This window comes from Ixodes scapularis, unplaced genomic scaffold (assembly GCF_016920785.2).
Source record: "Ixodes scapularis isolate PalLabHiFi unplaced genomic scaffold, ASM1692078v2 PGA_scaffold10__122_contigs__length_95168666, whole genome shotgun sequence".
Lineage (NCBI taxonomy): Eukaryota > Metazoa > Arthropoda > Arachnida > Ixodida > Ixodidae > Ixodes > Ixodes scapularis.
Window position 1 is genome coordinate 89300132 of NW_024609836.1, and position 22515 is coordinate 89322646.

The window sequence follows — 22515 nt, forward strand, 5'->3', positions numbered from 1 at the left end:
TACACCTTTTGCTCGCGTCTACTTGTCTTTTCCGTGCGCTCTCGTTCTTTTTCTTACTTTCTCAAATCTATGGGCCGTTTGTATCTAATCTAGCCTCGTCCATTCCACCTCCTCTCCAACTGCTCCTCGTTGTCTTAGTACATCGGTTGTTGCAAAAGCACACTTTCAACGACCCATTTCATTTTATTTCATTGTTTTTTTTTATTACCTTTTGTTTTCACAGACAAAAGCGGCCCAGTCTTTGTAGCGTGTGTGTACACACATTATAAAGCTTAGTCTATTCATCTCACTGCAGGATCTGCTAAGGAACGCCAAGGCAGCCTTACGAACACAAAACGGAACAAAAAAGTAGGAGAGAAAAGAAAAAAAACGTAATCAAGAACCAGAAAGAGTGAATAAATTCTCGCTGTCGACGCTTACGCTCGATTTTCTCTTTCTCGTTCCCTATATACGTCCCCTTTGTTTTCTGCTATCTTTGCACGGTCTAGCCCAATCCTTCTTCCTGTGTTTCGCCCAAAATAGGGTCGTGGTGCCTCTGCCTGGAATTTTACTTTTTTTTCTTCTTTTTTATCATGCACCGCTTTCTCTATATACCGTATTACAAAAAAAAAATATACGACGAATTATTCGCGTATTGTAAACGTGAGAAACACACTTTGTGTAAACACGCGTTTTTGTTTTTGTTTTTTTCTTTCGCTGCGCATGTTGTTTTAGTAACGTGACCGCTCGTAACTGTCTCGGTTTATTTGAAGTTAGGGCTATAGAGCCACTAAGTATGCTACGCTCATTGTATCACAGCTTAATCCCTCGATTATCCAGTAGGCGACGCCATTTTGGTGCTTCGTGCAGAGCATGCGCCATTTTGGATCGTTGCGATTCGAGAATGCGACTCCCAGAGCTCCCTAGTTACCGCGTCGAGAACGTCAGCCGACATCATGTGGCTCTATATTGCGAACGTTTCGTAGCGCTCCTAGAAGGCGGAAAAGCCGCTTTCCTGCGATTTGAAATAAAGCTCCAAATAACTGGCAACATTGATTTGAAGGACAAAGTTGGCCCACACGTGTCCTGTCTCTGAAGTGGTTCTGTGCTCGTTGTCACCTCCAGAAAAGAAAATCAAGTTTGAGGATTGTTCATACGCGGCGGCGCGAAGTAGTTCTTATTTATATCTTACAAATATCTTAAAATGCACCTACGTATATCTTAAGTCAGCACATAAAGGGGGAAAACCGTAATACTCCGCGTGGAGGCCGATTTTTTTTTTTTTTTTTTACTACGTTCTTTGAGGTGAAAACGGGTATAGTAAGGGCGAGTACGAAGTTGTACGAGGCAAAATATTAATTCGTTTATAAACGCACGTCACTTCCGATAGTTTCAAGTAGACGATACTCCTGTTACTATAAACGGGAAGCGGAGGGGGCAAATGTCCACAATAACCGGATCACCGAAGGTCCTGCCGGAAAAGACAGAGTGGGACCTCCTTGGCCGAATTGTTTGTGCGTGGTATCGCTGCTTGCACAGCTGCCTTTGGTGGACGGTTTGGGCCTCTAACGAAGGGCCGGAAGAGCTTCTGCGAGTGCCGCGGTTCGCCCCCGCTAACCGTGACAGGCGGCGTTAGCACCGAGAAATATACGTCATAAAAGTCGTAAAGGGGAGCCAAGTTAAACTGCTGTTATGGCGTGTCTTCGCTGTGAGCAATGGTGTTTACGCACAAAGCTTATTTCTCTTTCTCACATTTTGTTTTCTCCGTTCCTTTCTGCTCTTCGGAAAGCCGCCTCGGTGGCTCCGAGGCGAGAACGCCGGCCTACGGATCCCCCATGTGGCGGGTTCGAATCCCGGCCGAGGTGCCCGCAATCTGACGGAGGCATATGGTGGAGGAGGCGCCGTGTAACCGAGCATTCGGTCGCACGTCAAAACTTCCTCAGGTGGTTCAAATTAGTCCTCAGTCCTCCGCTGGGGCGTACCAGATGCCCGTCGTTGGTTTGGCACGAAAAACTCCCAAATTTGACTTTCTGCTCTTGGGAAGCAGGAAAGACAAGTTTTGATTTGTCGCATTATACCCTTGTAAAGCCGCACAGCTCATAACACATCATACAAAACACACGGCATTTGATGCAGATGCGACGAAAGAGTTATTCATGTACAAGTCTCGAGCATTTATGAAGCATTCTCTCTTTATTGGTACGAATGCATTGAACATGTCCGGATAGAGTGTGTTTTGTTTTGTTTTTTATGACCAAGGCTTATACAACAAGAAAAAAACTTAGTCTCCAGACTTGTTCTTTCTTTTTTTTTTTTTTTTACAATGTATAACCAGTGTAACCCTTGGGTTAAAAGTCGCGACTGAACACTTTAAAAAGTCTGCGAGTTCGCCTTCGCGCGGAACACGGAGAGAGCCAATGACGACGTGCAACTCCAAATCGTTGAGTGGCGAGGCCGATTTATTTTATGCATATTCGTTCGTGAAAACAAGTGTAATTCCAAGGTTTACCATGGCGACATTTACGGGTACAGGCATGCTCCTCCATCGATATTAAATTCTTTCCAAATAAGTCCACGTTCAACGTATACTACTTAACAATGTATAGCTGCGTGCACACTCGGTAAATGATTCAATTTCTTGTTGCCATGGAGAACTCCTGCTTGAAAGGTCTGCGAAGAGGGGAGGGGGGGGGGGGGCATAATAGATATAAAAAATGGAGCATATGCGAGAGCACGCTCATATTGAGGATCGAAACGAACGCAAATGAACAGTAAACAAAACAGAAATACTCCCCCACTGCTTTCCTTGCCGAGTCTAAAGAACTCAGTTTTCATTGCGTTCGGTTTAGAAGCTCCCCGGTGGTAACAATAAACACAGCTCGGCAAACGGAAGCAGAGCGTGAACGACCTACGCTACCGCAAAATAGAAGGAACGCGTTAATCGATATAGATAAAAGTCTCCAGGTACACCTAAGCACTTCTTATGAGTTGGGAATGCGAAAGCATGAATGTCGTGCTTTGCGCCGCGGCCGCTTCTGCTCCGGCGCAGCAGATAGCCCCGAGAAGTTCGGGTGGCGCCCCCTTACGGCTAACCGGGGTGACGTCACGGCGAGGAGAGAATTTTTCCCCGACTCGTCCCGGTCGTCCTGTGGAGGTTGTGACGACGCTAGCTGTCGGCGCGCTCGTTTCTCTTTAATTTTGTTTGCGTGTTTTTTGTAGGAAGTGCAAATTTTTATATGTGCCTTTATTGAGGTATGGCCTGTAGCTACAGGCGAAACTTCAACCAACATTTTAAGCATGGTTGACAGGGCAGGCAACGCGTGAATCGCAGCTGGTATATGAAAATAAAGAAATATGGCCACAATTGCAGGAGCATCACTATAGATTTACATCTCGCCTAATAAGTGCGCTGATGGTCTGAATGACTTGGCAGGTTATGTATACTATTTTTTTATATATATCTCTGTTTCTAAACAAGATCGCCGAAGCAGAAAAGCTGCATGCTGCTCGAGCAACATGTTAAATACAGTCTTGGCCATGGGGAGAAAATCACAAGTAAGACAGCCCAAGTGCCGGGGCAAAGTAAAGAAACAAGGAACATTTATTATATACATTGCTCGCATTTGACCTTTGCTGGATTCGGATAGTATTTCAATGGACTACACGGGTGGTATCTGTGGACTTGTTTATATCAACCCTCAAGTAATGTATAACAAACCTAAGCGAAGGTGTCTAGCTCGGTATTAGTCCCTTAAGCCCTAAAATTTAGATTTTACTTAAATCGAATGGTCCTGAAGCTAGCAAGCATTTCTCACGCAGATTGTCACCCTTCACAGGTTCCACATTTTCTGCTACTAGTGCTGCATCTACCGCTGGACAGACGTTCGGATGCTTGCTTTTACTCCTGTTTTCCTCTGTTGTTAGAGAGTTCAGCTGTAGGAAGTTTGGAGGCTGATGAAGCTTTTGGAGACCTGCAGCAGTGTCTCTTTTAATTAGAAATGACAATTCAGACTAAACGGTGTATTTTTTAATACCCAAGGATGGAAAAAAGAATGTCAGGAAAAAGTATAAACATTCCAAATTACAGCACTATTGCTGTGCATATTTTGGGCAGTTCAGTACATATCATACAGGCAACTGGGGGCAGTTCGGCCGTTTTGCTGCTACCATATAAAATAATTTCCAGTAATTGTGCATCTTCTAAGAAATATGCCTGCATACCTGTATAAATTATATAATTAATTCACGAAGAAGCTATATTTATGTAAAACAACCCTGTTCCACGAGCACTTCAAAGATCATCAGACACAGCTGCAGGGCCAGCGCATGCAGAGTGGCAGCGCAAAGTCGGGGTCGCGAGCTAATTTGCCGACCACCCAAAGGCCCATGATATAAAAGCCACTTCAAATGCCTTGAAAGCGGGATGTAATATCGTCCTAAATCATGAACATGCAAGGAATAGAGTTCCAGCGTCTGAAACACTTGCGCCACCGCTTCACCGATCCCTCGCAAAATTGCCTTGTGTCGTGTGGACCGACAGGGGGGTTCATCAGCGGAATTGCCTCTGCTGATAGCTTTTGGGATTTGTAACCTAATTATAAAGGTAAAAGGGACAAGCAGGCTTATACAATGTACGGCAGCACTCAACGTCTTGTACACCGGGTAAACGAGGTCCCGCTCCTCGAAGTGCTTGCGGCACACAACGCCAAACCAGGAAACCGGTGCAAAGAAGCGAGCTGGATGCGAGACCGCGGAGCGGAGTCCTTCCCCTGACGTCACGGTATACCTCGCCCAATCAGGGCGCGGCGACCGCAGCGACGCTTGTGTTCGCTCTCGGGGCTAATATGGGGCGTCAGAGCCGGGGAGAGTTTGGCCAGTGGGTGTGGCGACGAAGGCGTCGGAGAGGAGAAAAGTGAAGGAGAGGGAGGAGAGCGCCGAAGGAGCGAGAGAGAAAGAAGGGAGCAGAGGGGAGGCGACCGCCATTTCGACGCAACGCTGTCGGCGCGCCGAGCACTGTCGAGGCTACACGTCGTCTGCTACGGGATTATTTCTTTTTCGCCTGAATCGTAGCGTTCAAACGTGGAGAAACTTCGTTTGTTAGCTTAAAAGGAAAGAAACGGAATTTAGATGTCGATCCCAAGCATTCCGCCGTGCAAATGAATGAAAACGTTACCCGTTCCTCGAAATAAGTAACGTACACACATTATTCGGTACTCTTCTGAAAAAAAAGTAACACGTGAGTCACTAAACTACCGAAAAAATAGCGCTGCAGTAACGCCCTTATCTGTAAGTAGGAATGCGTTACCGCCAAAGCTGGGTTTTCAATAGGTTCTAAAGAAAAGTTTTGAGTGCCCATTATAGCGCTGGCTATACAGAAAACTAAATACCACGTTTTATTATTCTAATTTGCGTTAAATGGAGCTCTGTTTTTATATAAAAACGGAGCTCCTAAGTCGGTCTTTTGAAAACCACTAAGTCGGTCTTTTGGAATTATTTCAGACACGTGGGAAGCGCGGGAGTGCACCAAAGTCACCTCTCGTGGAACAGACGCAACCCGGGCAGTTCGAAAACGCGGATGACAATCTACTCGTCAAAACTTGCTTCAAATCTCTCCCAAATGTACTGATTGGTTGGTTTTCGATGACGCCCAAATTAATATGCCCGAATTAAAAGTAAGCACTCCGTATAGACACCTTTCAGAAAGTCTGACAACAGTGAAATAAGCTACAACTGGCTGGGTACACTGGGCAGGGGACGCCATCTTGGAGGATGCTCCCGGTGTGTTTACGTCGTCCCAGTGCGAGTTTTCTGGTGTGGTGAGGAGGTCGTAGGTGAAATACAACTGCCGTTTCTTTATCACGCGCTAAGAAATTCTCTCTTTTATGCTCGGGGTCAGGACGAGACTTTGAGGGTTACCGTTCATTATTAAAAGACTGGATTAGTTCCTCGAAATGTATTTTTGTGTGTTTCGTTAATGCGCTCGCAGTCACACTCTTGGGAAAGATAAGTGAGTGTTCGTGGCTACATGGGTTGAAAGGCTTGCGGTTGCATCATTCTGTTAATCTAGATTTTATTCCCGATCAGTCGCGAGCTTATGTAACACGCAGTGCACAGTTGTCGGCAATCGGGTGACTGCGTGCCCACCGATTGCTAGTCGCTGCACTCACAAGTTCTCTGACTGAGAAACTCGCTAGCATGGTTGCCGACAGCACTCCAAGCAAGTAGGCTTCGTGTCTAGAGGCAGCTTCGTGAAAGCAGTGTCTTTCCGTTTGCTTAAATGGCGGTAGCACATCATCTGTGCACACTGCTTATGTAAAAGCCGCTTCGCTCAGCCAATGGGTATTTAGGTGCTGCTACACTCAGCCAATAAGACTAGGTGCTGTTTCTCGTGGTTACAGACAACGCCGGCTGCGCTCCTTATAATGTTTTCACGTTAATATAATAATAACGTCACTTTGTAGAGTACTTAGAAGTTTGAACGCGGTCATTAATCAGCTGCTTACATCTGTCAGACAAGCACGCGAGGCCGTATAGTTTTGCATATTGCCAGCGTCTACGAGTAAAGCGTCCACACTAATAAGGTTGTGTTAAACGTATTCAAAATAAAAGCCGCACACTCTTCATTTATAACAATAGCAACCGACTCTATAGTGTGTTTGGCTCACTTGCAAATTTCCGCGTTAAACGCGGAGGACGGGCAGTCACCACCTCGATCGTGGCTGGCTTTATGTCTGGACAGGCAGAACAAGACAAATGTAGTTTGTTCACTAATTCGGGCAGCCAAAAAAACTCCATCTGACTTTACACAACGAAACGCAAACGTATTGAGATTAGTATTGCAACATTGAACCGTGCGCACACTTGCTTGAGCGACGCAGTATCCTTCAAGATGGCGTCGGGGGCTAGTGGCGTTTTTGTGCGACAGATGGCGCTCTTTTAACTTAAGGCAGTATTCCGGTCGAAAGGTCGTCAGATATCCTGAAAATATCCAAAATATGTGGAAGGAATGTTTTACCTTGGTCGTACATCTCATTACTTGGTCTGTTCCTTTTTTTTTTTTTTTTTTGTCTCCAGATGACCTCCCTCTGGTGGCTGTGCCGGGAACTTTAACCAAGAGGTACCCAAACTGCACATGCTTGCAAGGGCCGCCGACGCAATATGGGCGCCTTCGAAAATAAAGGTATGAACGTACTTACAGTTATTATTACGGTGTGATCGGACTCATCAAATCATTTTCTCCCCTCCCCCTTCCTACGCCACATGCTTCCCCCTCTTTGCAAATATCAGCTGATCTTCGAACATCTTATCTCCTTCGTGCAGGAATGTTTGTTGATAGGCAAAACAACCACTAAAATTCGAAAGTAATTTGTAACTTAAGTAGAAGCTACTCAAAAAAGTAATTAACGAAAACTACTAATTACCGAACTAAAAATGTAATTCAAACTTACTAAACTACCCAGAAAAGTAGTTAAACTACAGCAACTTGAGTAGAGTAGTTGAACTACGTACAAGTCTGCATCTTGGAGCTGGGGCCTTGTCAAGCTGCATTTGTTGCAGCTTTTTGCCCCGGCTACCATTTTTTTTTTTCGCCAAAGAAAATAAAATTGATTTACTGATTGAAAACATGCATCCAAAAAATAAGTTTCAAGTAGACTTGAAGTACCTTGAAATGCCTAAATAGGAGGTTAGTATACTCAAAATACTTCGCAAATACGCTGCGTTAAATATAAATTAAATTCATGCTAAATTCTTGTGAAACAAAAGAAAAAAACGAGGACAAAAAAAAAAGGGGGTGTCACTTCTCCGTTACTTTTTTTCTTAGGCTAGTGCAGACATCCTGTTGAGTTTGAAGGCCACTGCACGCCATATGACACTCGTCAATCAATTTGATTTTTAGTTTCATTCATGTTTCCATTTTGTGCTGAGACTCACCCGATGAGGAATATACGCCACGTTTGCTATCGTCCCAGATAGAATATTAAGAGACGCGGTGCCTGGCTTGTCATGTATCCCCTTCTTGCTTTGTGATTCGTTTTTTTTTTTCCTTGTATTTTTATAGGCCAATGGATCAATTCATCGGTCGTGGAGCAATGACAAGGTGTTCAAAACTCACCACGCCTTGCAATTCTTAAGCTCTTTGGCAGAACAGCGTACACTTTTTTTTTTTTCTTGAAGTGAAGTTTCATCTAAAGGCCATGTATGACGAGCGCGTTGGTTGAGTCGAGGAACACCGAAAATATAAGACACGGATGGACGAAGGACGGCGTACACAGTTTTACGGCGTCCCTGTTGGACCTGTGTCTTTTAGAGCGCAGCTCTAGGCGCTTGTTTACGGCTTGAGCGGCGTCGCCGTCACCGTCGGCGTAACCGTGAGGTTACGTGACCCCCATGAGGTCACGTGACCCTGGTGACGTCACATGACCTCCCGGTTACGCCGATGGCGACGGCGACGCCGACGCCACTCAGAGGGAGGAGTTGCAGGCAGGATGAGGTGGTGAGAAGGGGGGAAAAGGGGTATACCCTCCTTTTAGTACCCTTCCCTCCTCCTCCTCAAGAGCTGCGCTCTAATTCGGTGTTACAGGGTGTTGTAAACATCTTTCATCTTGTCTTTTTTTTTCGGTGTGGTTCCTTCGTTTAAACTTTCTGTTTTTCGCGTTTATATATATATATATATATATATATATATATATATATATATATATATTTAGAAAGAGAGTTTTTTTGTTTTGTTTTGTTTTTTTGCATCGAAAGTACGTCGGAGTGTTTCAATTGGCCCGCGTATGCTCTCTATCCCGTGTACATAGGTGCCTGTGTCCTGGCTTCCACTCTTCCACGTTCAGAAGCGGGCCCGCGGTTTTTGGGAGCTGAATCGTACCGATAGATGTCCTTACCATAAAAGTCAAAAACGAACGTGGAAGTTAGAACGCCAGCAGTCAACACTCCTATATAGTTGTTTTCCTCTGGGCACCGCCATCTTGCTACTGGTGTGGGCAGATCGTCTGATGGTCAAGCATTGCTGTGGTGTACCCACAGCCTCAGCCATGCTTGACAATCGGACGATCTATACAGACACCAGGATCAAGATGGCGGCGCCCAGAGGCCGTATACTTGCAAACGTCTATAGACCAACTAAACTTGCTGGTGGCAGAAACCAGATTCGTCACTTTCTGACGAATCTGGTTTTTGCGCATGAGCAATGCCTGTGGGCGAACGCGAGCTTCTCTGGTTTAACCGGTGTAGGCGGCCCCAACAACATAACAAGAAAGAGAAAACTAATATTATTTCAAGCGGTGAGGTTTCCTTCCTAGGAAACATTAATTCGTTCACAAATAGAACCTGGTGGTCTGAGGGCCATACATGGACGTCTATCTAAACACTCGTAGTCGTCACGAATGCTTTCGATGGCGGAATTGGGATATGACGGCAACTGCAGCTACGTCACTAAACGGCCGGAAGTGTTTTATGTCTTATCCACTCGAGAGAGCCGACGGTTCGGAAGGGCCAAGGGGCTAAATGGTCATTTCCGTCGATAGACGACGCCATTTCCTGTCTCTTTGGCACTCTTAAAGGGACACTCAACCCATAGAGTTATTATACTGTACGCTAGAGGTTCAACTGGCGCTAGTGTCTATTCGACTTCCGGAAGGCAAATTGAAGCAGACAGCAACTAGTCTACTTTTTGCGGTGCTCCTGTGGACTGCATATGGGAAAACTCGCGTGCATTTTGTCTCTTCGCCAGAAACTAGCATGAATACTCTTGTTGTTTTGCTCGTACGGAATAGTATGTACCTTAATAACACTGAGAAGTGTAATAGCTTTAGTTAGCGCATTTTTCTACATCAGTGAACGATGTTTAACTTCGTTATATTTTTGGCCGAAACCCCTCTTCCACAGCAGGTGTGAAAAAACAAGCGAGGATTCTAAGTAAAAAAAGAATCGAAAGGAATATAAAGTCTGTTCGAGGTTAGCCAGCATTCCGGTGACGCTTATATATTGCTAATACGCCAGTACTGTCATTATATGAAAATGACCCCGTCTTGCATCTTTGCGAGCGGTTAAAAACATTCAAAACGTAAAGAATAATGTACGTGGGCTGCGAAAGGTATCTAACTTTATTATTTTTTTATTCTGGGTAGCTTTTATCAGGCACTGGTTCTTTAAAAATTTCGAGCGTGCGGGTGATGTTTTGAACGTAGAAGAAGCATCTTTGCACAAAGCTGAAAGAATAAAGCGGTACTTACTTCCTGAAAATCGGACTATATTACGTGGCCTTCAATTTATTTTGATCGCACATGCACAGGGAGATAGTGATCCAGTGTTACTGCGAATTTCTTGTCGTTTCTCTTGGTTTTCCAGATGTCCTTCGTTCGTTTGACAGTAAATCCCCCATGCTGAAAAGCGCCAACGTCATGTTCGCGCTAACAGTGTCCGACAGTGCACATAAATACGTGTACGAAGCAGTTTTAGCACCCTTTTTAATGCAATGAATATGAAAAAAAAACTTCGTGTATGATCAATTACTTTGTCTGCCTGACCGGGGAGTGTTCCAAGCCACCTAGTACTTATTCCAAGCCACTTATTTGGGATAGTTGCTCTTATAACCGAGCGGCATGCACTCACTTTTGAGTTTTGACCATAGAAATGCATTACCGAAGTCAATCGTTGACTCTTTGCCTCAATTTGCGACAGCACACTAACGCCAGTTGAACCTCCAGCGTTCATTATAATAAGCCTATGACTGAACCCAGGGTGAAAACGTATTTTTGGTTTTCTACCTGTTTTATGACAGGCATGTGTCAAAATTAATGTTCGTCGAAAAAAAAAACAATATTTTGCCCAATCCTTGTGCTACAATACGTATTTTTCGATTTGCGAGCGAAACCGAAACTGTACCCCTGTGGGATGATGATAATGGCGTTTGTAGCTCCGCCTTTAGTGCGAGTTCGCTGGCTTCCGTAGGGCAAGGAAACATTTCGGTTTCGCCCGCAAATCGAAACATTCGTTCTGTGGCATAAATATTGGGCAGAAAAAAAAAAAATTACGAAGATTTTTTGTGAAACATGCCTGTCCGAACAAAGTATAAAAAAAAATATTAACAAGGGGAGCTTTTTTTTCAAACTCGCGTTTTTGTTGTACTTGTTTATTTTTAAACAAAGGATGAGCCTTTTCTTTTCCGGTGAGTGATTATGAAGAAAAAACTTACTATAGCATCACGGACAGGTGCAAATCCACAGAGGAAGGGTGCAACCTTTTGCCGGTCAATGTAGCGAGAAAGCTTGCCACGTCTAGTGACGCGACCACGTGATGCCTGTGAATGTAAACACCTGCAGCCTGGCGAGAGCCCAGACGTATTGATCAAGTTGCGTCTTCAGTGTTAATTTTGACGCGAAACACGATAAACGTACGTTCGCACATTTTCCTCAGTTAGGATGCCTCATTTTTCAGCCTGTCGCTCTAGCCGGTACACCGCCCTGCCGATTTTCGGTACACATCTTGTTTGTATAGCTATATGAAAAAAAAAAAAAAAAAAAAACGAAAGGTACCGCATTGATATTGTAAAACATTCTTCGTGTTAAAAAAAAAGCGTCCGCCTTCCTTGCTACTATTTTTTTTTCTTTTATTATATATAGTATATTAGGGTTTAACTTTGAACCGTACCAAGTCAGGATGAAACATGCTAAGAATTCAATAATGTTAACCAAAAATAAAAGATAACTCGGAGGATTGTAATAATGATTCTGGAGGGACAAGATTGCTTAACGAGTTAGGAGTAAGTAGTAAAAAAAAAAAAACATTTTGCGTGACGAATAAACTGAAAGCAGAAAAGTTACAAGCGGGCACCCCAAAAAGCATTCAGTAGCGTTTAGGCGCAAAACTCGGCCCTTCGCAATGTCCATCACACGAAGCGACTAAACAAACAGCAATAACAAGAAACACTAAAGCCCTCTCTCCATAAGAGAAAGAAAGACATAATCTCGTTGCTACTAAGCATAACGAAACGCAAGAAAAGACGATGAGTAGAAACAACTTCCTGGTCCCTCGCGGTCGCCAAAGTTTGGGGAAGATCTCTCAACGGGAAACGGACAAAAGCAGACTTGCACCGAAACAAAAACCAAAAAAATACCTGTCACAAAAACTATTTTTTCGCGAGACACGGACGGAAATGCGGACAGAAATACCCGCACAACCACGTTCACGAAAGACGAACACCGATCAAATAAATAAATAAACAAACAGCGTGCTGGCCATCAGAGAGTTCGCCGCCGTTGCGTATCCCCCCGAGGATTCGTTGCTTTCCCCAATCCAGCAGATCCTTTTCCTTATCTTCCTGACCCGGAACAGAGCTGCTGCTGCTGCTGCCGCCAGGATTTCTCTGGCCAAGGCGACGAGAGTAAGCGAATATAATAAGGCAGCAATCTAGAGCTGGCGAAGCCCAAACTCAACGTAAACGTTGGCGCGAGTTTCGATTCCAGGTCTTCTTACTTTTGCTCGTCTGTCTCGAAGCGTGCCCAGAGAGTCAGTGGACCGACGTACTCGGCGCAGACCCGCTGTGTTTGACTTCTCGCGGTCAGGGACGCGTGTTTGCCTCGGGACCATCTGAGCATCGGATTGGTCGGCGACAGACACTCGAGCTCTCCCTGCGGGCACGAAAGGGAAAACGTTTGTGGACGCACGGCGGTCACGTCCAAAGCACCGGAAACTGTCTCTTCCGCCTTATTCTAAATATAACGGGAAAATACTTAGAAATTCGTTGTGCCATCATCCATTTCATTGTGGAATCTTGAGCTGCGTTCGGATTGCTCGTACATCACACAAAGGACGCGGCGTTCGTTGCATACTCAAACATGTTCGCAGGTTCGGCTCGGTCATCTGCACGCTTTGAACACGCGTGCAGACAGGAAAGAAGCACACCACAGACGGTGTATGCAGGCTGTCTTTCCCATGACCGCAACTATGAGGCTAGTGGCCGGTCTAAAAAAATATCAGTCGCTTAGCAAAACGTCCGGTTTCTATTATTTTTTTCTTCAAATTCTCCCTACCAGTTTTGGCGACACTTTTGTGTGTGTGTGTGTGTGTATGTATGTGTGTGTCTGTCTGCGTCTGTCTGTCTATCTCTCTCCCTCTGTCTGTGTGTGTGTGTGTCTGTGTGAATTTCTGAAGTTTTAAAGAGAAAAAAAAAACGATAATGATCCCTGGAGAAGGGGAACCAGGGAACAGATGTATCTCCCTACACAGCTAGGTGACTGGTGCGCTGACGAAAAAATCCGACTGGTCCCGGTGTCGAACCAGGAGGCCTTTCCAGTAGAGCACTGTACCAACTGAGCTAACCAGGAGTCATGCGGCGGTGGAACAGACGGGTTTTATCAGCTGCCCCCAGTTTCACACCAACAAGGGTGAACGGCCTGCACGTTAAGGTTTTGGCATTAATGCAATTCACGCCAAGGTGCGGACGAGTTTTCCATTAATTGCATTGATATTTTAAAGAAAATAGTGAATAAAGTTAAGGCCCGTTCACACTCTTATGACCTCTTAAAACTGGGTTCCTTAAAACCTCTTACAACTAGAGGACACACTGGCGGCGCCATCTATTGGGTAGCAGTGGAAACTTGGCGGTCCGGCATATTTTTTATTTCTCTCGCGCATTATCCTTTCTTTCTTGGCTCGAAAAACTTTTGTCAGCGTTATAAACGAGCCTTTCTCATAGGCATTACTCACATTTGACCTCGGGAATCCCACAAACCCTTCGCTCTTGTGAAATGCAGTTCCAGGGTCACCGCATAGATGGCGCCAGAATGCCAGTGTGTTCCCTCGTCCTAAGGAATTTTAAGAACTTTTAACAGATCTCGTCCCTCTCGGTCGTACTCGGTCGCAAGACTGTGAACGGGCCTTTAGAATACACTGAGGAAGATAGGCTGGTTCGCGGGTTTTCTTTCAGCGCAGGATATGATTACGTACGGGCGTAAGGGTTTTCACGCGGAGACCGTCACGCTCGCGTGTAAGGAAAACCGATGCACGCAGGACGAGGCCACATTGAAGCGTACGTATCCCCGAGCAGGCAATGCCCGAGGATACAAAGCATGCAGAAGCATATTTAGTCATTGTTAGCCAACTTTATCAAACGGCGCAGCGGGATTGGAACCACGGTCTGTGAAATCAACAACCCAACACCTTTGCTCTGCACCACCAAAAAAAAGAGAGAGAGCCTAAACATGCTTTGTCGTGCCAAGTTCGGAACTTTGGGCCACTTGAGGGGGGGGGGGGGGGGGGGGGGGCGGCGAAGGTGGAGCGCAAGCCGTTTTACGAGCACGATTCAAAGGCAACTGTCGACGCGCGCAGCTATAGCTTCCGAATGACCAAGCGGAGCTCCCCACGTGATTTCAGGACGTCACGGGAATAAGATTAAACCTGTCTCGATCAGAGCCGTATATGTAGAGAGTGTGGCCATTTGTTGGGAAGTATAGGAGACAAATGAGAAGACGCCATTGGCCGAAAGCGGGCTGGGCGTGTTCCGGGGCGTCTTCAGAAATTCAAATGTGACCAACCAGAAGCCGGAAATAATACCCTGGCGGTGGTCGCGAGAAACAAACCTGATAAGTGCCATAGTTTTGTTTAACCCGAGACTGGGGTATTTCGGAAAAGGGACGAGAAGAAAAGAGGCCACAAGGCCACCCTTTTCCGAAATACCCCAGTCTCGGGTTAAACAAAACTATGGTTAACTTCCACCAGCTCGCCTGCACCCTTACAATTTTTTCACTGATAAGTGCATCGGAGTAACTCTCGGTGACTGAAAATATGGTGCATGTGATGTTTCAATCACGCTCATCCAAAATGATGGTGGAAGAGTGCGACTAGCGGAACAATCGACATAATCCGTACGCCAAACGCCGAGGGCCGGGAATCTGCCGACCGAGCGGTCACACTCTGTCCGAGCAAAACATAGTTCGAGCGGCGCATTCGTTTCTTACATCTTTCTGCATGATTATGATCAAAACATCACGTGCACGCTGTTTTCAACCACAAAGAGTTACTACACTTCACCCTTACGCGCTTATTAAAACCATATGCGAACCTACACCTTTGATCAGAACTGTTTGTCGCTACCACCGCTAGGGGATTCTTTTCGGCTTCTGGTCGGTCAAGAAAGCATGCCAAGCCCTTTTTCCGAGTGTGCCGTACGCCCTGGCTCTGCCCGCGCCTCCCATTGACCAAACTCTCAATACACGGCTCTGGTCTCGATTATTCCAATAGGGGGTATTCACTGGCGGCCATAGCTGTGTGCGCGAATGCTGAGCGCGTGCTGATGGCGAGCTTCCAGTTCTTTTGCAACGTGCATTCCGCACCATCAAGAGTGCCGGTGTTAGCCTATTGATGTGAGCTCACTCTGATCATGCGCTCTAGACAGCACCCACAAATATGGCGTCCAGTGGATACTCCCTATAGAGTGCGCGAGAGTGTCGTGTGGTCGGAGCATTCGAAACCACCCAAAGCATTCCGCTAGCAAGCATAGCAAGTCGTAACGCACGGATAACGGAAAGGACGACACATTCGATGTCGCACGTGTCTATTAGAACGATCGAGACAAGTTTTGCTTCTTTTTTTTTTTTCTAGTAAGAGAACAGACTTACGATTCCCACATTTATGTCCAAGACACCCGTTTAAACGGCACAGCTCTGCTTAAGGCCGCATTCTTGGGCGGTTTTAGTTTGGATCCTTCTACAAAAACAAAATGCTACGTCCATATTGAGCCCTTTAGAGCAGATCTAACATACAAAGACGTGAGTACAGGTACCTGATTATCCGCGATACCACTGACGGTGGCAGAAGAAACTTCAGCCATCACTTGGCTTAAAGTTCTTGTTGCCATCTATCTGAATCTTTATCTGAAATCGCAAGAAGCGCTTTTCCGTCCTCCAGAAATGTTAGAACAGTCCGAGACAAAAAGGAAAAGAATATCGCCCGAGCCTGTACAAAACCGATGAATGGATTGTCGAAACTCTAAACGTATACCCTACTTAGTGGCTCCAGGTGACAGGTATGTCCAGAAAATAAAAAAAGGACAACGAGAAAGTAAAAAAAAAAAAAAAAGAACATTGGCCAACTCGCGCACATTTTTGAAGTTTGGTGAATTTGTTGAAAGTTTGGCAACTGCGTAAACCCGTTCTTGTTTCTGTATAAACTTACAGTAACGGCACCCCAGCCATATTGGTGTTTAAAGTCGTCGTTGCCGTCTGTATGGAGTTTTATCTGATATTAGAGAACGCGACTTCTTCTCTACCAGAAACGCTAAAACAGTCCCGCGACAAAGCAAACCGATACCGCCTGAATTTCCAGACACGGTATGTCCGAGGCTCAGAAAGCCGTATTTACGTATTTTTATTTCTTACACGTCCCATGTGTGTTCCGTCTATATTTGTATATCTGTACACCGTACGACCATGCTCCAAAAAGGGCGCTGCAGGTAGTAAATTGAACGCGTAAATAAATAAATCATATATCGTTCGCCCATCGCCCCGCACTAAGCACCAAAAATACCGGAGTCCACAATAAACTAGGAAGACCGAGTGTCGGTCTAGTCAACGCGTAGATTATTTACTGACTCCCCTTATTCACTCTCTTCAACGTTAAAGCGCCAAGATAAAAAAAAAAAAAAACGCACGATGGAAGTTTATGATTGCGTCGTCGCAGTTGCCTCCGCGCCCATTCCTCGAATAACCGGTTCCTCGAAGGAACGGCCGATAGAAGAGACGTCCGCCACGAAATGTGACGGCTCCGATAAAGTGCCCTCGGTCCTGTCTCGCTCATCCTGCCCGTACTACGCCTTCGCGTTCCCGCGAATCGAAGCGAGCGAAGCCAGAGAGATGTGTTTCGCTTTGTCAGCGAAGGACGTTCGAGAAATGTCTCTTCGTTCGAGTGTATCACACACACAAAAACAACACCCGTCTGTGAAGCCAGCGGAAGATGGATTTCTGTGGGGGGAGCGTTCGCGTAAAAAGAGAATGGCAGTCCGTGCTTCGAAGTCCGGACCGCGCGTTCCTTATTTGGAGGACACCGGTGTGCCTAGATTTCAGGGTGTTTGCAACCGCTCGATCGGGTTTCACGTGATTCATGGGTCGTGTTTGCAGTACCGTGGTGCCTGAAACGCGGCTGATGATGTCATAATAGGCCTGTTTCTCTCGGCCAGGGGGCGCTGTAGCGTTCACGAGACGCGACCACAAACGAGGCGCTTCCGCTAGCGTCCGCGAGACGCGACCATTGAACGCTGACGTAAAGTGGCGCCCCAGCGTCCCATCATGTATACTTTCCACGGGGGGTAAACTAGCGTCTGAGAACTTCCCTCGGCGTCTGCTCAAGGTTCACGAGCACTAACAGAGCGTTTGAAAGGACGCAACGATGCGCACAGTGGAAACGCGACCTAAAAATATCCGATGCTGCTCGCCAGGGACGCTGTTCAGAAACTTGAGAGCTACACTTTTATAGCGGCCTGCGTTCGCCGGCTGCCATTCCGCTGGGGTCGCATTACTTCCGTCGCTGCGCCAACATCTTTCCGTTCCATATTTTTCCGTCAGGGTCTGTGTCGTTTGTTCGTGAATCCATTTTGTCTGGCCTCTGCTGTCTCGAATTGGTACTGCTTCAATTGGTTGCTTGATATTTTATATTAATTAAGTAAAAATATATATATCAGCGGCTGGCTGGAAGCGAAACTTCTACAGCCTCGGAATGTGTTTTTTTTTTTTTTTTTTTTTTTTTTTTTGAATTTTTGTTTGCATATTTACTTTTCGACACCGTTTATGTCATTCTATTTTTTTCCTGACGTCAGTTTCTTCATTTGGTTCATTTGGCACCTTGCGTTTGATTTATTTCAATCGCGCAAAGCTTAAAGTAATATATATTTTTTTTTATCTTCCGATTGAACGTAATGCAGGCTTAATGGACCTTTTCCGAGAAGCGTTCTGCGCACGCGCGAGCGCCCGATGCCAAGCGGCGGAAGTCGGAACGAAAAATCGAGGAAATTCGGAAGGAGGCTGTATATCAGCGAGTAGAACACGTAACTGCAGCATATATATAATTGTGTTACACAAAAAAAGAACATCGACGGAAAGGAAAACACGACGTTTGGGTGGACGCCACGGATGCCCCTCTTTCAAGTCGCGATGCAACTGGTAGCGTAGCTCCCATTATCGATTGGTAGCGCAGGTAGGTCACTTCCTCGATTTTTAGTTCGTGCAGCCACCGCCTAGTGCCGTCGGTATGTGGAAAAGGTCCATTAGGGCAAGGTACAAGGGACGTACTGTTTGGGACATGCATGTAACTTGCGGCGCATAATAACTAAATAAAATTGTTCTTTTTTTTCGTTTTGCTAGTTCTATTTTGCAAAAATAGCTTCACGATTTGATCCAGGACTTTCAATTTGAAAGTGTACTAAAAGCTTTATGTGTGTGTGCGTGTGTGTGTGTGTGGGGGGGGGGGGGGGGAGGGTTATACTATGCGGCGAGAAAGTAAAGGAGAGACGGAGACGAGAGCGCGCGGAGGCGGCATACCGCAAGGCTCTGGTTCGAATGATCAGCCGGTACACTTAAAGGCAGCCTAAAGGACTTTGTCTCGACCGCGCTCGTCGAACGCTTCAAAACGCGGGACGCAGGCGTCCGGAGTTTTAGTTTCTCGGCGCGTAGGTTTGTGTAAGAAATTTTCTCGGGGTATGGGGGCGGTGCACTCAGCCTGGTGGTCTATTAGATGGCTGTTGAAGGGCTCTGTATAAGTCATTGTGTAGCTGCGCAAAGAGGGCCACCTAAATCTTCGTTGCATTGTTTACCAGATTCTATGCACGTATATAATAAAAAGAAAAGTTTAAGCGGTACGCATCGTGTACCGCTTAAAGGCAGAAAGAGTGAAATGTTTCGCGTTTCCTCAAAGGACAATTGCTCCCATTGTTCATTTTTAGCAGCATGAACCTTAACTCATAAAATAATCTTCCATTCGTTTTCGTGTCTATGATATAAGAAAAGCGACAATCAGCTTCAGCAAAGTTCAATCTAAATAATTCGACGCTATCAATCGCACATTGAAAAAAGGTTACATTACTTTATTCGTTAAGTAATACGCCATTTCTCATAATTTTAAATCATATAAACGCAGGCAGACGGGGTGCGGTGAGAAAAAATATGCCATCATTCATTCAAAATTGTACACGTTGAACGTTTAGACGGACAATACGTGCTGCTTTATAACATGACCTGTTTTCGTTGAATTTCCTTTCGAGCGAATTCGTATGTTTGTAGATTTACAGATCTTGGCAGTAAAAGACGTAGAAATATATACCTTAAATTGCAAAATTTACAAGAGCAAAATTTATGCCGGTATAATTAAACAAATTCAACAGTAACAGGAACGAGGTCATTAATGGACAAACAGTGGCCTGTCTCTAAGTAACTGGCCAAGTCCACCATTTTCCTGACACAGGACAATGTATCTGGACGGCACAGTTGAGTGGGATCTGATTCGATATAACGAGTTCCCATTAGGCATTTTTGTGTTCGTTTTACAATATTAAAATTTTCAAGTAGCAAATGCTGAACGAGGCAGAAAAAAACAGTAAATCCACTATCACCCTTAAAACACAAAGATCATGCCTACTTCTTTCGTGACAGCTGGTAGGAAGAGCGGCGTTATCGACTTCTCTGGAACTTTTTTTTTTCTGGCACATATTTTTAGCCGTATTTTTGAACTAATAATAAATTGAAGTTTCATATCGTATGTCAAAGGCTCCTCAATACCACTTTCGGGTAAAAAATTATTACCCCAAAGAAGTCAAATTAAGGAAAATGCGTCGATATTTTTTTTTATATCAGAATCAAAATTTGGTTATAGTGTATGTTTTTTATCATAAGCGACCGTCAGGGTACTGCCATAGTCAGCACTTTCACAGCCTTGATTCTTTCTGATTCAGATCAGACTTGCAATAGCTATATATGTTCGTATTAAAAACGATTCTATATCATACAGAGGCGACAAACCGCGCACGCGCCTAATGCACCTCTTTTACTCTTTGTCCAGGCCCCACTGTCATGAGGTGACCAGAGGCACAAGTCATGGCCCTCCTCGGCGCCGCTTTCAACGCCTCGGCTGCCAGCACAGACGCCGGGCCCCTGGATGACGTCACTATTAACATCACCAACACGTCTCTGACGGAAAGCGGAGGCACTTCGTCCCCGTACTCTTTACCGGAGGTCATCCTAATCGCCATACTAGCGGCGTTGCTCAGCACCCTCACTATCATCGGCAACCTCATGGTGATGATATCCTTCAAACTGGACAAGCAACTCCAGACCATCAGCAACTACTTCCTGCTAAGTCTGGCCATTGCAGACTTTTCCATCGGAGTCATCTCCATGCCACTTTTCACCATGTACACCCTGTACGACCACTGGCCGCTGGGAACGTTCATCTGCGACACCTGGCTGGCCTTCGACTACCTGACCAGCAACGCGTCCGTGCTCAATCTGCTCATCATCAGCTTCGACCGGTACTTCTCGGTGACACGGCCGCTCACGTACCGTGCTCGGAGAACAACCAAGAGGGCCGCCATTATGATCGCCAGCGCCTGGGTCATCTCGCTAGTGCTGTGGCCCCCCTGGATCTACTCTTGGCCGTACATCGAGGGCCGGCGGAGCGTGCCGGTGGACCGTTGCTACATCCAGTTCCTCGAGACCAACATCTACGTTACGTTCGGCACGGCACTGGCCGCTTTCTACGTGCCGGTGACCGTGATGTGCATCCTCTACTGGCGCATCTGGCGGGAGACCGAAAAACGACAGAAGGACTTGACGCAGCTCCAGGCGGGCAAGAAAGACGGCAGCCGGAAGTCGACGTCCAGCGATGACCCCGCCGAGTCGGAGGACTTCCGGCGCGGCCGTAGTGACTCCTGCGCGCCCGACGTGGAAACGACCTACGTGCCCACGTCTCTCTGCGTCGAGACCTCCAAGTATCTCCCGCCCGCGGTGCCCAAGAGGCGACGTCTCAAAGACGTCCTCCTATCCTGGTGCAGGATCGACAATGATAAGGAGGACGACGACAGCACCAGCCATGGAGGATCTCCCGGCACCCAGACGCCGGCATCGGTCGAGACGCCCGTGCAGTCCGCGTCAATGACCTTCAGGGCCGACCAACTCGTCCAGTTGAACCCGGCAGGTCGGCAGGTCAGCATCCCCATGACCGACAGGAACGGACTTCGCCGCTCTGACAGGCCGTCGACATCTCGCTCCTACTCTTCGGATTCGGTCTATACGATTCTGATTCGACTGCCGACCCAGCCATCCCTGGAAGGCGGAGCCTCGCAGGCGTCCATCAAGATGATTCTTGAAGAAGACGCGGAAAAAAACGAGACGACCACCACTTTCGCCAGAACATCTTCGGAAGACTCGACGACCCTACGGACGGCCGAAGCGGGCATCGACACGATCCGCATTCCGCTCAATACCAAGCTGGTGCACCGTCAGGTGGCAAAGCAGAAGGCACCCAAGAAGAAGCGGAAGCAGCAGGAGAGGAAGCAAGAGAAAAAGGCAGCCAAAACCCTCAGTGCCATCCTGCTCGCCTTCATCGTCACCTGGACACCGTACAACGTTCTCGTGCTCATCAAAACCGTCTCCTCGTGTGACGACTGCATCCCGACGGGATTGTGGAACTTCGTCTACTACCTGTGCTACATCAACAGTACGGTGAACCCGCTTTGCTACGCGCTGTGCAACGCCAACTTCCGGAGGACATACATGCGGATCCTGTCTTGCAAATGGCACAACAAGCAGCGATCCATGAACCGCGGTTACTTCAGTTGAGCCGCTGCCTCTTCTGCAGCGGTCCCCGAAGCTTCCACAAGGTCCAGGACCGGGTTCGCACCCCCTGCGGCACTTTGAGCCCAGCGTCGTGGCCTGTGGCCCACGGCAGGCACCTCACTACATCCGCTCCGGCAGCCTGTGTGAATGTCGTCATCGTTCGGCCCTTTTTTCGTGGCCAGATATTCCACTCTGGCCAGCGGTATCACCCAGTCACGTCAACGCGGGATCCGCGGTTGCAACAACAAAGCCTCTTGGTCGTGGTCCTCACGATCGCATGTGTAAATAGCGAGTGCAGATGGACCCTGTCAATGAAGTAGCGTCCAGCCTGTTGCGATGTAGCTGCGGATGCCTCTCCCGCGTACCCCTCTCACCCGAGGCCCGATTGTGCGTGTGTGCCCAGAACATTTAGTGCCACTAACCAATTTTTAATAGTCGTCGTGGATTCGTTGTGCAGTAGCTTCCGTGTTCAGCGCTGTAAGCACTTCCTCTAATCTAGATCAAATACCTCGTACCCTCTCGCATGTCAAGCCATAGCGGGTATGCTGTCTGTACAATATCCTGCGCTCTCTTGGCGCTGCCGGCGTTCGAGCTGTTCATGCGTGTTGCAGAGTCCATCCAAGCAATGCAGCACCCACGAGATATTGCAATGCCGGCCTCAGTTGTCACAGTAAATAATGGATAATAGCCAGTACAAATCTTTACGGCC

The 22515-nt window shown here is 46.6% G+C and overlaps 1 protein-coding gene across 1 annotated transcript; it reads left to right on the forward strand.

Moving 5' to 3' along the window:
- Window positions 1-7079: 7079 nt before the first annotated feature.
- On the forward strand, window positions 7080-21809 carry LOC8026302 (muscarinic acetylcholine receptor DM1). Its single transcript, XM_002403091.4, has 2 exons — window positions 7080-7159; window positions 20032-21809. The coding sequence occupies exon 2, from the start codon at window positions 20067-20069 to the stop codon at window positions 21807-21809; it is 1743 nt and encodes a 580-aa protein (XP_002403135.1). The 5' UTR covers window positions 7080-7159; window positions 20032-20066.
- Window positions 21810-22515: the final 706 nt, after the last annotated feature.